Genomic DNA, 16,408 nt, shown 5'->3' with positions numbered 1-16,408 from the left:
CCTGTCCCTCCCGCAATGCCTGAGCCCCAGCCTGAGGCCAATCAAGGGCCAGCACAGGCTACTCAAAACTGCCAAGAAGCAGCAGGGACAGTTTCCCAGCTAGAAACCCCTGTTGCCCTGCCTCTCAGACCAGCAGGGCCGACAGATGAGGACAGGAATCAGCCTTTTCACTAATGGCCCTTCGCAACGAGAAATCTATACAATTGGCGTACCCAAAATGCTCTTTTTTCTGAAAAAACCCCAAGATCTTATTAACGTGTTGGAAACTCTCCTCTTCATCCACCAGCCCACCTGGGACGATTGCATCCAACTGTTGAAAATATTGTTCACCACTGAGGAGCAGAATTGGATCCTTGAGGTGGCCCGGAATCCTTGGTTTGTGGGCCAACGGAAGCTCCTCTAACAGATCCGGCTCTATTGGCAGGTCTCAAGGTGGAGGCTCACAAGCTTACCAATATGTCCAAAGTTTATGACATAAGGCAGGGAGCAAATGAAAGTCCAGCAGCATACCTAGAAATGATGTGGGAGAATTGTCTGTATTCTGTCAATCATATTTTAATAAAACGCTGATTGGCCAGGCAGGAAGTATAGGCGGGTCAACCAGACAGGAAGTAGAGGCGGGGCAATGAGAATAGGATAAGGCTAGGGAGGAAGAAACTCCCTTGGCCACTCCTGCGCAGACCACTGAAGAGGCAGCATGTAACTTGCCCAGCTGAGAAAGGTACGGAGCCATTATGGCTAACATAGATGAGAATAATGGGTTAATATAAGTTATAAGAGTTAACAAGAAGCCTGACCTAATGAGCCAATCAGTTTATAACCTGATGTAGACTCCGTGTGATTTTCCTTGGGACTTGCTGGCTTGTTGGGGTACTGGGCGGGACAGAAACCCCAACAAGCTGGCCCTCATGTTACCTAGAAAGACTCCTTGAGGCCTTCCGTCCTTATACTTCGTATGACCTGCAAACGGAGGAAACCACCCAAATGATGATGTTTGCCTCCATTAACGAGGCTGCTCCTGATGTTAGGAAAAACATGACAGTCTTTAGAAAGGCTAGGAGAAAAACATATCAGAGGATTAGCGGCAGCGGCGGAAAAAGTTTACAATAAGAGGGAGACAGAGGAACAAAAGGAAGAAAGAAGGGAGAGGGTAAAGGAGAGAGAGAAACTAGACAGAAAGCAGAAAGGAACCTGGGCTGGATCCTGGAATGGCAATAAGTGCCACACAGACAAGACCTGGAAGAAATCTTGATGGCGACAGCACCAGTTCACCCAAACCGTCTCAAGATGCTGAAAGGAGATGGCGACCCAAACCCAAGGTAGGCGGGAACCAATGTGCCTATAGTAAGAAAGAAGGATTAAAGACTGCCCTAAGAAGGGGGGCCGCTGACCTGAGGGCTTTTGGCAGCCGGGGCAGAAGACAGCAACTAGGTCTAGGGTGACCCTAAAAGTGGAGGGGAAACCTATTGATTTTATGGTAAATACAGGAGTAGAAAACGCAGTCTTATTAAAACCGGGTGGGGGGGCCATGCCCACCAAAATGACCTGGGTCCAAGGGACTGTAGCGACTAAATCTTACTCATGGACTACCTGAAGAATAGTGGACGTGGGAATGGGATGGGTAATCCATTCATTCCTAGTAATACCTGAATGCCCCTACCCTCTGCTGGGCGGAGACTTCTTATCCAAAATGAAAGCCCGAATTCATTTCTCTGAGAAAGGAGCCAAACTGGTTTATCTGAATGGAGAGCCAGTCAGGATCTTGGTCAATAGTGATTTGGCTGAGGAATACACTCTACCAGGAACCAGCAACACCAGAGCCTGATACAGAGAACTGGATTCAATGGTTCCCTCTGACTTGGGCAGAGATAGGAGGCACGGGACTGGGTCCCAGTCAACGTTGAGATCAAAGCAGGAGTGGATCCCGTTAAAGTCCGCCAGTATCCCATGTCACTGGAAGCAAAGAGAGTCATCACCCTGCACACACGGAGGTTATTGAAGCTTAGGGTCCTAAAACCTATCCAGGCTGGCTAGAACACACCCCTGTTTCCAGTTTAAAGGCCTCATACTAATGACTATCGCCCAGTGCAGGACTGGAGGGAAGTCAACAAAAGAGTAATGGACATACACTTTACTGTCCCTAACCCTTATACACCGTTGAGTACCCTGCCTCCCGACTGGCAATGGTACACTGTACTGGATCTTAAAGATGCATTCTTCAGCCTGCCATAGCCCCTGAGAGCCAGGCCTACTTAGCCTTCGAATGGCACGACCCAGAGATCGGAATCAGCGGAATCAGCGGGCAACTGACTTGGACCTGCCTGTCTCAAGGCTTCAAAGACTCTCCCACCATCTTTGATGAGGCACTGCATGAACACCTGGGGGGCGAGTCTTCTACAAAACGTGGATGACCCTGTTGCTTGCTGCGGAGGATGGAGAGAGTTGCATGAGGGACTGAGCATCTGTTAAACTCCCTTGGCGAACTAGGACACCGAACATCGGCAAAGAAGGCTCAGATCTGTCAACGACAGGTAACCTATTTGGGATATGTACTTAAGGAAGGGCAGAGATGGTTGTCAGAGGCCCGTAAAGAGACTGTGCTAAAGATCCCAAACCCCAAGTTGGCCAAACAAGTTAGAGAATTTCTGGGGATTGTGGGATTCTGCTGCCAATGGATTCCTGGGTTTGCTGAGTTGCCAGACCCTTATATGAGACCGCAAAAGGAGGTCAGGACTTTAGCTGGATGGAGGAGAGATAAAGGACATTTGAAGCTCTAAAACACAAGCTCCTGGAAGCCCCGCTCTTGGACTGCCAGATGTGAGGAAGCCCTTTCTCTTCTGTCTCGCCGGTTCCCGCAGTCATTCAGTCCCCCCAAAATACACAGAGGTCTACATTAGTTATAAACTGATTGGCCCACTAGCTCAGGCTACTAATTAACTTATTCTTATAACTTACATTAGCCCATAATTCTTGTCTGAGTTAGCCATGTGGTTTGGTACCTTATTCAACGAGGCAGTCACATCTTGCTTCTTCTGACGCTGAGTCACAGTTATGTGCTCCCTCATGGGGTTTAGACTCTAGCTCAGATCCTCAGTAACAGTAGCAAGCGCTTTTAACCGCTGAGCCATCTCTCCAGCCCCTTATTTCATTTTATTTTGCTTTGTTTTAGTGCTTGATAAGTACAACTTAGCATCGTTAGCAGCAGCAGCAGTGTCTACGGCCATACCCCCCTGAATGCACCCCATCTCGTCTGATCTCGGAAGCCAAGCAGGGTCGGGCCTGGTTAGTACTTGGATGGGAGACCACCTGGGAATACCGGGTGCTGTAGGCTTTTGAAATAAAAAAATAAAAAAAAATATTATCAGCAGTGACATGTGTTGTGGTGGACAGTACAGGTCTGTTTGCCTGCAATGTGGAACTCAGGGGACAACTTCTGGTTCTTCTTTTCCATGATGGGTTCCTGGGAGAGAATTCAGGTGGTCAGACTTGTAGAGCAAGCATTTTTACCCGCTCAGCCGTCTCATCAGCCTCGCTTTTTTGGTTGTCTGTGGGGAGGGAGGTGTCTCACTTTGTAACCCGAAACTCACTACATAGCCTAGTCTGGCCTTGAACCCAAGGTAATATGTGAAATTACCTGGCGCGAGTGAGAAGGAAACATGGGACACGCAACAAACCTGCTTAGGAGTTTTCTAGAGAGGCGTGTACAGGCCTGGGGAATCCGTGTGCATAGAGAGGAAGATGGTGCGTCCAGCTTTTTAAAAGCTGCCTAGCGCATGTGCACAGGGGGTTGGCATGACTATGTCATATGCAGATGATGGGCTCACGCATGCGTGCAAGGGCTTAGCTGAGTCATAGTGGATGTAACCACGCATGCGTGCACGTGGGTCACACAGGACCCTTTAACATTTAGGCACTTCTGCCTGAGGATGTGCATGACTCTAGAACCCGGAAGTGCAGAGTTATTTGTGGCTGAATAATTACAATATCTCCTGCTTCATTCTCCTAGTGCTACATTGAATGACTTCACACTCATCAGTTGTGGGAGCAGTCACTACTGACTGTCTGCTCAGTCCAACTGCTCTCAGTATTATAGTTTCTCCTAGAACATAGAAAACAAATTCAGTTATGGTCACTCTGTATGTATCCATGAACAGACAATGATTCCTAAAAAAGGTTTAAGGTGACTGATTTTTGTCTTTCTCTAGATTCTTTGCTAAATACACAGCAAAGAAAGCAGAATCTAAGATAATTCATGATTCTATAAATACTGATGACTTGAACGTATGCACACCACACCTGCGGGTCTCAGGACTGTGGTGATATCCTGGGATATTTAGCCTCCACAGGAAAAGCAGGTAGAACATGGCTCCTGGCCATCTTTGTAGATGTGGGCAACAAAGATTAATGTAAAACTAAAATGGCCTGTTAGAGAAGTTTCTCTGACTCCCAAACAACAAACACAGCTGAAGTCTCAGTCCATGACTATGGTGCCTACCCTCCAACCTCAGAGCCCAAGGACTGAAGCAAGCCAGAAGGAAGTGTTGTCTTCCTCCTAGTACAGAAAGGTACCACACCCCTTCCTTATCTCCTGCCCCAAAGCTCTCTACCTCAGGAAGCCAGAAGTCTCCCATAGGGTGTGGCCTTACCCTCTACAACCCTTCAGGTAGTGGCCTCAGAACCCTGGGATAGCTTTCTTATGTCATTAGCATCTGTGGACAAATAGATTGGGGGGTGGGGGTGTCCCTGCAGGTGTCAGAAAAGGAAGTAAACTGCTGGAAGAGGTGAGAATGAAAACCTGGTGCAGATTGACCTCGTCAACCTGGATCAGACTATTCTCAGCACATTTAAAACACGGTACAATCAAGAGGTTTCCAGGCAACAATCAGTCCAGTTCCAGGTGCACAATAAGGTTTAAGACGTGACCACATAGCCGGTCCTCTACAAAGTTTACGTGACCACGAGGGTGGGTTCTATAGCTAAAATGGCTAGAATATAATGTGTTCTTTAACCAAGAGCATAGAGGTCAGAAGGCCTTAAAGTACTTATGACATCAGCCCTACAGACTGGTAACAGTCTAGGGAGGGAAGAGTCTGGGATAATCAATCTGGGAAATTGGGTGAGGTTTGCCTCCACAGAGAGCCAAAGGTCACCAGGTCATTAACAAATCCACTGCGAGCTTCTGTGGGGGGGGGGGGGAAGCAGGTGTTTTATCTCCTCCATTGAGGAGAGGCCTTGTATGTTTAACATTCCTAGTTCCCTACTGCTCTGTGAACACAGGGACCTTTGTGCCCCCAACATCATTTGGTACTCACTTGAATTTTTTCTTATGCTTATTTAGTGTGTGTGTGTGTGTGTGTGTGTGTACAGGCATGCATGTGGAGATCAGAGGACAATTTTCTGTTCCTACTAGGTGAGTCCTGGAGATTGAACTCAGGCTCGGTAGCAGACACCTCACCTGCTAAGACATCTCTCCTATCCTCGATGGTCATTTTAAAGGAATAATTGAAACGTTATACTCCAATTAGAAATAATATAGTAGGGCAAACAAATGATTCCACGTAAGCAGCACCTAAGGAAGAACTGAAGGATTTGGAAGTGTTTGGTGGAAAGTTCCAAGTCCCTCCACTGGGAGCTGCCACAGTCCAGACTTCACCTCCAAGAAAGTCCATCGAATGCTGCCCCCTCCCCAAGGAGGGTCAAGACCACTCCCATAGGTTATTTAAACTGCACTCCAGAGAATGAACATGTGGTCTCCCGGGGTCTTCTTTTCCCCGTCTCCGTGTTGTCTTAGAGGGCCACCTGGGAGCACTGGCATCCATTAAACCTGGGCCTTTTTAGATTCGGTCTGATTTGTCTTATTATGTCGCGGAGAGGTTTGTCGGGCCGGAAAAACTTCACAGGAATCAGCGTATAATACAAATTGGGAGCCAAGAGTGGTGGCGCACACCTTTCAAACCACACTTATTAGGCAGAGGCAGGGGGAGCTCTGTGAGTTCGAGGCTAGCCAGGACAACTTACAGAGACCCTGTCTCAAATACCTGACCCCTCATGAAGAAAATGTAAAATAGAGTTTTAGGAAACCAGAGATTCAGCTGCCCATGGGAGTATATTATGAGTTGACATAAAGCAACTTAAGGGATGAGAAGTTTGTTTTAGTCTGAGGGGATTGAGGTTTGAGGGGATGTGGTCCTTCATCGTGGGGAAGGCACAGCAGCAGATGCAGTTAGCATCTTGGTCACAGGTGCTTGTAGCAGTTTGGTCCTTGACATTGCGGGTCAGGTGGGGTCAGGTGAGGGTGAACAGCAGCAGCCGGGTCACTTTCTGCTTTTTTCCCTTCCTATTTATTCATCCCAGGGCCCTGGGCCATAGAAAGGTGCCACCAACTTCCAGGGTGGCTCTCCTCCTTCTGTTAACACAGGTGCACCTAAAGATGTGTCTGGTTACTGGCCTGGGTCTGTCTGTCTATCTGTTTATCTGTCCTGCCTTCCTTCTTTTCTTCCTCCCTCCCTTCTTCCTATTTATTTATTTATCTTTGTTTTTTCGAGACAGAATTTCTCTGCAGCTTTGAAACCTGTCCTGGAACTTGCTCTATAGACCAGGCTGGTCTCAAACAGAAATAGGCTTGCCTCTGCTTCCTGAACCCTGGGTATTTCTTGATCTGATCAGGCTGACAGTGGAAATTAGCCATCACAACCATTAGATGAGGTTATCCGTATAGTGTGTACTATTTGCAGGTTACTGCATTGGTAAGAAAACAAAGCAGAAAACACGCAGAGGATCTGGGGACTTCTGAGTGCTTGTCTGTGTCTGCCAGGGAGGCAGTTTATCTTTGCTAATTTATTCAGGTGGCTAAAAGCAATTCACTAGTTTTCTCTGAGTTTATGTAAATCCCAACCAAAGTTTTGTTAGCTTCTGGAGAGGACAGATCTGATGGGTTTAAAAGTAAAGAGCCAGGTGGTGGTGGTGCATGCCTTTAATCCCAGCCCTTGGGAGGCAGAGGCAGACAGGTCTCTGTGAGTTCGAGGCCAGCCTGGTCTACAAGAGCTAGTTCCAGGACAGGCACCAAAGCTACAGAGAAACCTAAAAAAAGAAAAGAAAAGAAAAGAAAAGAGCTCACAGTGAAGACAGTGCTTGGGTCTCTGAAAAGATTACATTTAAGCTTTTGCACAGTTTTGGAACTGTTATGGACTATGGGGACTTTTGAAGTTGGAATGACTATTCTTTGCATTATGTCATGATGTCATGAGCCTGTGGTAATAAGAGGTGGAAGATGATGGCTTACCAGTGATATGTTTGGGTGTTACATTGAGTTACCATGATTAATATTGATGGTCAACTTGACAGACTCTAGGATCACATAGGAGATGGTCCTCTGGACCTCATTGTGAAGGGTTATGCAGTTTAGGTGACTTGAGGTGGAAAGCCTCCCTCACCCTGAAGCATCATGGTCTAGCCCAAAAGAACCACACCTGACAAATTTCTGTAAAACACAAGTCTGTTCCTTGAGTGCATCCAAATGCCAAAGAGATGCCTTTTCTTTAAACCTCCTATACCGTTTCATTCAGCCTTAGATGCAGATGGAAATTTCTGTCTTGCCTGGTCCTGCAGCTGTTCAGTTCCAACAAAAAACACAGAGGCTTATATCAATTATAAACTGGTTGGCCTATTAGCTCAAGCTTATTATTAACTAACTTTTAACACTTACCCATAATTCTCATCTATGTTTACCAAGTGACTTAGTAACTTATTAAGTAAGGCATTCTCATCTTACTTCTTCTGTGTCTGTAGCAATTGCAGACTGAGCCTTTCCTCTTCCCAGAATTCTCCTAGTCTGGTCACCCCGCCTATACTTCCTGCTTGGTTACTGGCCAATCAGTGTTTTATTAAACCAATACGAGTGACAATCTTTACGGAGTATAAGAGCATTGTCCCACAGCGCTCAGGTGTTGACAAAGTTCTCCAAACACCCATGCCAATGGTTAAGGGAAGAAGAGTAATGAATGGATTAGGTTTCACAGTCGGTTGTATCTGATAATCTAATATTTTAGGATTGCAAAGGTTGTTAGTATTGTTCTTTTTTAAAAATAATATGATGATGGGATATCCCGGGCAGCTCGCGGAGCAGCTGCTAGTGGCTGTGGGTCCCCGCAAGATCTCCAGGGTGGCAGCGCCATGTGGCTGGGGGAGTCAGGGTCCCCGGGCGAGCGGCAGAGTCAGGCGGCTGGATGCGGTGGACGGCAGAGTAAATGGACATAAGGCTATACATAAAGCTAGATATTTGTTACTTAAAGAAAGGGAGACGTAGACAAACATAGAGAGAACAAAGACACACGTACATACGACACGAAACAAACACACGCGCGCGCACACACACATACACACACACACACACACACACACACACACACGAGAGAGAAAAGATAGCGGCGGGGGGGGGGGGGGGGGGGGAGGTGGGGTCAGAAGTGGCTGGGGTGGGCGTGGTTAGTTCTTAAAGTGTCCCAATGGAATAACAGTTAGAAATTATGAAAGCATAAGGGGAACATTGATTTAATCACCAAAATGCAAACATTTTGAGAGTGAAAAAGGATTCTGGGGAATGTAGCTTAGCAGGGAGAATGTTTGCCTAGAATGCATGAAACCCTGGTTTGACTACTCAGCTTCACATGCTTGGGACAGATGGTGTGTGTATATGTGTCATCCCAACACTCAGGAGGGAGAAACACAAGACGCTGAAAGGTCATCCTTAGCTACAGAGGAATGAGTTTGAGGGTAGCCTGGGCTACGTGAGACTCTGTCTCCAAAAAAAAAAAAGTTACATTAACACACACACACTCTCTCTCTCTCTCTCTCATACACACACACACACACACACACACACATACACACACACACACACATACACACACACATATACAAACACAGTGCCCCCCCCCAATACCAGGGTCTGGACAATTTTTATACTGAGCATTTACTATTAACAGAATTTTATCTTTTTTTTTTTTTAATATTTATATATCACATATACGGTGTTCTGCCTGCAGGCCAGAAGAGGGCACCAGATCTCATTATAGATGGTTGTGAGCCACTATGTGGTTGCTGGGTTTTAGGACCTCTGGAAGATCAGGCAGCATTCTTAATCCCTGAACCATCTCTCCAGCCCCTAAATTTTATCTTAAAAAAAAAAAAATAGTACATAGCTTTATTTAGAAGCATGGACTTTGTCTTAAAACTAAAAGAAAAAAAAATAAAGTGTTAACCGTGGACTGGGTGTGTTGACCTATGTCAGTGGTTCCCAGCCTTCCTAGTGCAGTGAATCTAATACAGTTCCTCTTGTTATGTTGAGACCAACAATAACATTATTTTCATTGCTACTTTATAACTATAATTTTGCTACTGTGATTAATTATAATGTAAATATTTGTGTATTCCCATGTTTTAGGCAATCCCTAAAGTGAGCAAGACCCACATGTTGAGGATCAAATCCCAGCAGTCAGGAGACAAAGGCAGGTGGATCTCTGTGGGTTCAAGGACAGCCTACTCTACAGAGCAAGTTCCAGGCTAGCCTGAACTATGTAGTGAGACCCCCTCTAAGAAAGATAGGGAGGGAGGGATGGGAGGAGGGAGGAGGAAGAAAGTAAAATGAAATGCTAATTGTGCCAGAGTTCTAAAGACTTCAATTAGACTTGGGTACAAAAGGTCCCTCTCTCTTCTTGTGTCCCTATAATTTCTCTGTCACAGTCTGATTGATTGTAATCAATATTGTTTGTTTGTTTGTTGAGTCAAGATCTTACTGTGTAGCCCTGGCTGGCTTTGAGCTCAAAGAGATCCACCTGCCCGGGTTTCTTGAGTACTGGGATTAAAGGCGTGCACCATCGTGCAGGCCTAAAGAATGGTGGGTTTTTAGATAAATTCTTTCTAGATTAGTGTAGGCCCTAAAGCCAGGATTAAATGTCTTCATAAGAGAAGAGAAAGGCTGAGGATGTAGCTCAGTGGTAGGGTTTTTGCCTAGGAAGATCAAATCAATACTGGGGAGGAAATGGGGGTTACACAAACCCAAAGCTTCTGGAACAGGTGCATCAAGAGGGAAAAGATCCTCCCTGAGGGCTTAGAGGGGAGCCTGACCTACACTACAGACGCCTTGATTGCAGATTTCTGGCTTCCATTAAGGTGAAAACTCTGTGCTGTTTGGTACTGCAGAGGAGTCCTGCCTGCAGGAAGGGAAGGAGCTTCCTGGGAGGGAAGGCAAGCCTGGAGCCTCTCCTTTTCTAAGGTTGCCTAGGGGTGCAGGTGTCTTTTGGGGGCTGTGCTGGTTCCCCAGTCTTCAGGTGAGAAGGAACACTGCCCTTCTAGCAGTTTTCTGACTTCCCGATATAGCTTTGTTTACAGAGCCATTCCTAAACAAAACCCCAAAACAAAGCCAGTTCACAAGTTCGGTTATTTATGAACAACCAAACATACTGGAGCGTGTGTACACTCAGTACCAGTGTGTTTAAACAGAAACAAGGGCTACCTGGATGTTTCCTCTACAGGGTGGATTATGGAGCAATCATTCAGCATTTGATTGGAGAAATAAAGGAGGCTAAATATTTTTTCCTGGATAGTATTAAATGAGCTAGTAAATCTTAGATTGTGAGCTAAATATATAAACCACACATGTATACAAAGATATATGTTGGCCAGCTTCCAGAAATGTTTATTTCTGCACAGAGACGTTTCTTTTTGTGTTTTTGAGACAGGGTTTCTTTGTGGCTTTGGAGCCTGTCCTGGAATTAGCTCTTGTAGACCAGGCTGGCCTCGAATTCACAGAGATCCACCTGCCTCTGCCTCCTGAGTGCTGGGATTAAAGTTGTGCACCACCACTGCCCGGTTGCCTGGTAAAATTTTTAAGTGATGTTTTATTTTATCGTGTGTGTGTGTGTGTGTGTGTGTGTGTGTGTGTGTGTGTGATGTTGCTGAGCACCTGTGGTCAGGGGATAAATTGGTTCTGTGTTTGCACCATGGGGGTTCAAAGACTGACAGGTCACTGTGTTTGGCAGCAAGGCACCTTTGTTGGTGAGCCATCTCACTGGCCCCATTTTGAGAGTAAGTTCCTGATATCTTTCCCTTCACAACTTCTAGTGGGAAGAGTGTGGGCAACTGGTTGGAGGTGCAGAGGAGATTCCTACTTCCTTCACGCCCCCTGGGGTGGGGTGGGGGTAGCTTTCTCTGCAATGTTTGCTTAAATTAACAGGTTCTGTTCAGTTTGCGGGTTACCCTACTTTTTTCAGCTCCAAAAACAGTTCCCGACGGTCAACTGTAAAGCTAGTTTGGTCTACCAAGGATTTAGAGCCGATTCAGTGATGGTCTGGACCCTACTGCTCTCATCGTCCCTTCTCAGGCTTAATCTTAAAACTGTTTGTGCTGCAGCGGAATACACGTGCAGGCTTTTTTGTTCTTTGTTCTAGGAAGGGCTAGCACCACAGCGGCGTGGGACGTGGATCCCCGGGAAACTCGTGCGGGTTGGGTGAAGGTTAGCATTTGAGAAGCTTTTTCTGCAGTCTGTGCTGAGTGTGGGTGTACTAAGGGAAGCTTAGACTGGAATCTCCTCCGGGAGGAGGAGTGACAAACAGTCCCCTCCCTGCTCGCCCTTTAAAAGAGAGTCTATAATGGATCTGGCTATTTAGCCCTAGGCTGACTATTGGTACGCCGTACAGCCCAGTACCGTCTCCTCTTCAGTCTCAGATTCTTGAGTGTAAGTGCTGGAATTACAGTCCTGCGACACTGCCACTCCGGTCTTCTGGATCTCTTCCGTGCCAGAGAGGTGTGGGCAGAGTGATTAAGGAGGCCTGTGGGGAGCGAACGCGCTTTCTCCTTTCCAGCCCGGTAGGCTTCAGCCTTGCGGCTGGCTGGGTAAGAAAGGAGGCGTGGGGGAGCCAGGAGCGGCGGTGTGTGACTGCTCACCCTTGCTCTGCTGTTTCCTCCGGAAAGCTTTCCCCACGAGGTCGTTTTGCACGTTCACAAAACAAGGTTTTCCGCAGTGTCCGGGAGACCTCAGATTCTGTGGGTGAAGATGGAAAGTCTGCTCCCGAAAGGACCTTTGCTGGGAGTGCAGTGCACGGGGGCGGGGGAGAGGCGGGACGGAAGGCAGCGGCTCACAAGGCTGCGTGCACCCGGGACTCAGTCGTGCCAGGGAGCTCCCCGTTGGGTGGCGAGGTGGGTGGGGCAAGGACAGAGTGCAGTAAAAGGGGCTCCCGGCACCCGAAAGCAAGCCAGTGGCTTGCTACCCGCATAGCCCGCTGCCCACGCCAAGACACAGGGAACCTGCAGGGATCCTCACTGCCCCAGGGCCTCGGTGAGTCACCGCGGGGTTGTCGCAATCGCTCCCCGGAGGAAATCAGGCCCGGGGTGGGGCACGTTCCTGGCTGCCTTCGTGAGCTCTGACCGCACCAACCAGGGTGTCCCCTAGATCGCCGCCAGCTGGGTCTTCTCGCCCGACACTCAGATCTGCTCCCTCCGCGGTGTGGCCGCAGCTTGGCCTGGGCCTCTAGTGGAGAGTTAGCCCTTGGGACAGCGGGGACTCCAAACGAGGAAGGAAGGAGATCGCCGTAGTTCTGAGAGTTCTCCCTTTCCCCTTGGCTCCGCAGAGCTCAAGGGAGTGAGGCGGGCGGCTCTGACTCCCCGGAGCCCAGCTCCGGATCGGACGCTGTATTTTCCGAGCTGCGCTGAGCTGCCCAGGACTCGGGTATCTATCTACTGCGCTCGGAACTCCTGGCGACGTCTCCCAGAGGGCGTGCCGAGACATGGAGGGCACAGACCTGGCGGTGAAGCTCCTGTCCACCTGGCTGACGCTGGTAGTCGGCCTCATCCTGTTGCCCTCGGTCTTCGGATTATCTCTAGGCATCTCGGAGGTCTACATGAAGATTCTGGTGAAAACCTTGGAGGTGAGCGCTGTGGGGAAGGATGCGGAGCCCCAACCGCTCTGAGAACTTAGTGAGCCTTAGCTTAGAACGGTGGGAGCCTTTTGAGCAAAGGGTCGGGTTGGGGCGTTGGGGGGGATAGAGATGGAGTGGGGACCTGGTCTGCCTTAGCGAGAAAGACAGCGACCCACCTCAGAGGAACCCTTGCCCCTGGGCTCCATCATCACTAGTTTCACTCACTAGATGAACTCTATGACATCCCTTTCCTGTATCAGCAGATTCATTGCCCGCTGTGCGTGCCCTGCAAGCACAGTCACTTCGTTTTGAGTTTTTACAGCCCCAGGTTTCAGAGGTCCTTTTGTGTCTACCGAGATCATGTTTCACTTCATGCCCAAGATAAGACACCAGTGGCTGGGTGGCAGAAAAAGAATCTGATTTTATTTTAGTGGAGTCACGGGGATTTTTAGCTAACCAGGGACACTGGCATACCATCAGAAAGGTTCTTGGACCTCAGCTTGGCCTAGGGTGTGTTTCCAGATTCCCCTAAGGATGTCAGGTGTGACTGAGTGGGGGTTGGAGGGGCAACTTCAGCTTAAGTTTATACAAGTCTTTAGTAAAATTCAGGAGGCCTCTCCACGTAGGGAGGCAAGTTCCAGGAGACTCAGCGTTCCAAGGTTTGTTTGAATTCAGCGCGACAGACAGTAGTCTTAATGGAGAGGGGCCCTGCAGACTGTACAGATTTGCCTAGATTTGGTGCGAAACTCTCAACTCTGTTTCCCAGTATCAGATCTAACAAGGTCATCTGACTCCAGTATTTTATTGCACTCACCTACCAAATAGGAGTACCAACACCTATTTGCACACCATTTTCATCCGTCTGTTTGATTTGAGACAGGCTAGCACTCTTGGAGCTCTAGCTGGCTTTGAATTTTTTATTTATTATTATTATTATTATTATTATTTTGCTTTTTTTGAGACAAGGTTTCTCTGTAGCTTTGGAGCCTGTCCTGGAACTAGCTCTTAGGCAGGCTGGCCTCGAACTCACAGAGAACAGAGATCTGCCTGCCTGTGCCTCCTGAGTGCTGGGATTAAAGGTATTCGTCACCACCACCCTTTGAAATTCTTGGCTTTGAAATTCTTGGCAATCCACTTACCTCAGGCTACCAAGTTCTGGTTTTTGTTTTGTTTTGTTTTGTTTTGTTTTGAGACAGGGTTTCTCTATGTAACAGCCCTGGCTGTCCTGTAGACAGGGCTGGCCTCGAACTCACAGAACTCCCCCTGCCTCTGGTCTCCCAAATGCTGGGATTAGAGGATGTGAACCACCACCGCCCCACATAGTTCTTTTTAAAAGTGAAAATAGGTGGGTACACAGTGCCCCTAGCAGGGTGCCTGTTTATTAGCTGCCCTGTGTGTTTGGTGTGATTAAGTGAACGGTATGGTTGTTAGAGTCCGATGTCTTTGTTTCTCCTGCTTCTTTATTACCACCTACAACTGTACTGTGTGGGTTTTTTTTTTTTTTCCTGGCCTGTACTTTTTGTCCTCCTGTAGGATTTGGCTCTGTCTCTTAGTAAAGGAGTGACTCCTAGATGTCTATCTCTACCCCTATGGCTGCCTGCTAATGCTTTCCTCTGGACTTTTTCTTTGTGGCTATTTCTTTGCTGAGTCCTTGAGGCTATGTTAGATTCTTTATCTCCAGTCTGCCGCTCTCTCTATTGTTTTTTCCAAGATGGCATCTCACTATGTTGCTCAGTCTGGCCTCGAACTCTGGATCCTGCTGCCTCAGGCTCCCAAACACTGACCTAAGAGAGGTGTGTGCCACCTTGCCAGCAAACCCTTGTCTGTTCTTCTTATCACTGTTACACAGTGTGGTCACACTGTGCTCTGAGTTTGTTCCTCCCTCTGGTTAGACATTCTAGCACGCTCACACTGCAGCAAATGATCCTTCCAAGCCCGGGCTCCTGAAATGATTGAGCTGGTTTCCTGGGTAGAAGTGCCATTTGGAGAACGAGATAAGGGGAGTCACACACATTGCTTCTCGGTGCTTATTACTACCTTTTTGCTTTAATCTTTTCTGGGCAGCTAAAGATCCGGCAAGGAGGGAGTTACCACTTAGCCATTCTCAGCTGGCAAATTACTATATTTGATAGATGATTGCCAGGTCAGGTTCTGACTATGAGTTTGTTTGACAGGGCCCCGAGTTTTCCATCTAGAACAGAGAGAAACTCTACAGATGTTCTCTCTCTCTCTCTCTCTCTCTCTCTCTCTCTCTCTCTCTCTCTCCCCACATGAAACCCAAACAAAATACACGTGTGCGCACATACACACAGCACAATACCACACACACCACACCATGTATATACACAGCACATACATACACCCAACCCCACTACACATGCACACATACACACACACACACACGTACACACACACTCTATGACCCAAGTTAACCTGGAACTCAGAACTCAGTATATGAGTCAGTCTACCATCTGAGCTGACTTTAAACGGTCTTGGCCCCCCAAGTTCATGTTTTGAATTACTGATGTGAGCTTCCACATCTAGTGTTAGAGGTGAGTTTCTTGATAATTGGGGAAGTTTGTCTTCAAAAGAAGTCTACTTTCTTTTCATTTTTTTAATTAAAAAGAAAAAGACCCTTTTTTGGGAGACAGGATCTCATGTGGTCCAAACAGTCTTTAACTTGCTGTGTAGCTGAGGATGCTCTTGCCTATCCCAGCCTCCTGTCTCCACCTCCCAAGTTCTAGGATTCCAACCATGCAACACTGTTTGCAGTTTCATTCGATGCTAGGAACGGAAACAGGTCTTTGTGCCTGGCCACCTCCAGAACTTGTCGTTAGTTTTCTAAGCTGATATACAAAGCAGCGAGTCTCATGGCATTTTCACATAATGATGCTGATGCAGTTTGATATTTTAGGTCTCCTTCCTCCTAACTTCTCGTAAGGAATGCTATTCTAGTTAAAACAGACATACTGTTGACCTTGGACAGTAGGTCGGAGCCAACGTAAGCGGTCATCTTCACTGCCACGCTATTAGATTAGGGGTGTTCGCCATCTACAGAATTTAGGTAGAGATTCATTTGTGAATCAGCTGATTGTCAGTCATGGCTGCCTGGTGCTCCTAATGGGGACTCATCAGGGAAGGAAGGGGGACCACAGGTTGACATTCTCCCCCAGAACAGTGTAACTGTCTCAGCAACTTCCCAAAGGCTAGACTACCTGCAGTGGGTCGCTTTCTTCAGTGTAGGGATAAGTTCCTGTGGAACTGTTTAGTCTTAGAACATGTTTAGTTCTCTGTATATCAACACTCAACAAAGTTAATTTTATAGACCCAGTACCTCTGCTACTCCTATTGCTCAGTAAGTGCTCAGGTAATTTGGTTCTGGGTTGTCTCAAGCGTATTCTTAGGGGAAGACACACACACACACACACACACCAAGTCTTACTATTTAACTTTAGCTGGCTTGGAGGAACTTTGAATATGAGTCCAACTTGGGTATA

The 16,408-nt window shown here is 47.4% G+C and overlaps 1 protein-coding gene and 1 non-coding gene across 2 annotated transcripts in view; both read left to right on the top strand.

The window, feature by feature from the left end:
• Positions 1-3,212: 3,212 nt before the first annotated feature.
• LOC125396411 (5S ribosomal RNA) lies at positions 3,213-3,331 on the top strand. The gene has a single exon (XR_007230794.1). It is a non-coding gene; the product is annotated as a 5S ribosomal RNA (ribosomal RNA).
• An 8,948-nt stretch (positions 3,332-12,279) lies between these two features.
• The window catches only part of Gpat3 (glycerol-3-phosphate acyltransferase 3), a 57,122-nt gene continuing 52,993 nt past the window's right edge, over positions 12,280-16,408 (top strand). Inside the window, 1 exon segment of the mRNA XM_087908833.1 lies at positions 12,280-12,920. Within this exon segment, the coding sequence (XP_087764959.1) occupies positions 12,780-12,920 (141 nt within the window). The 5' untranslated portion in view covers positions 12,280-12,779.

This window comes from Myodes glareolus, chromosome 8, assembly GCF_982192425.1.
Source record: "Myodes glareolus chromosome 8, mMyoGla1.1, whole genome shotgun sequence".
Classification (NCBI taxonomy): domain Eukaryota; kingdom Metazoa; phylum Chordata; class Mammalia; order Rodentia; family Cricetidae; genus Myodes; species Myodes glareolus.
This window is presented reverse-complemented; position numbering and strand designations above follow the sequence as displayed.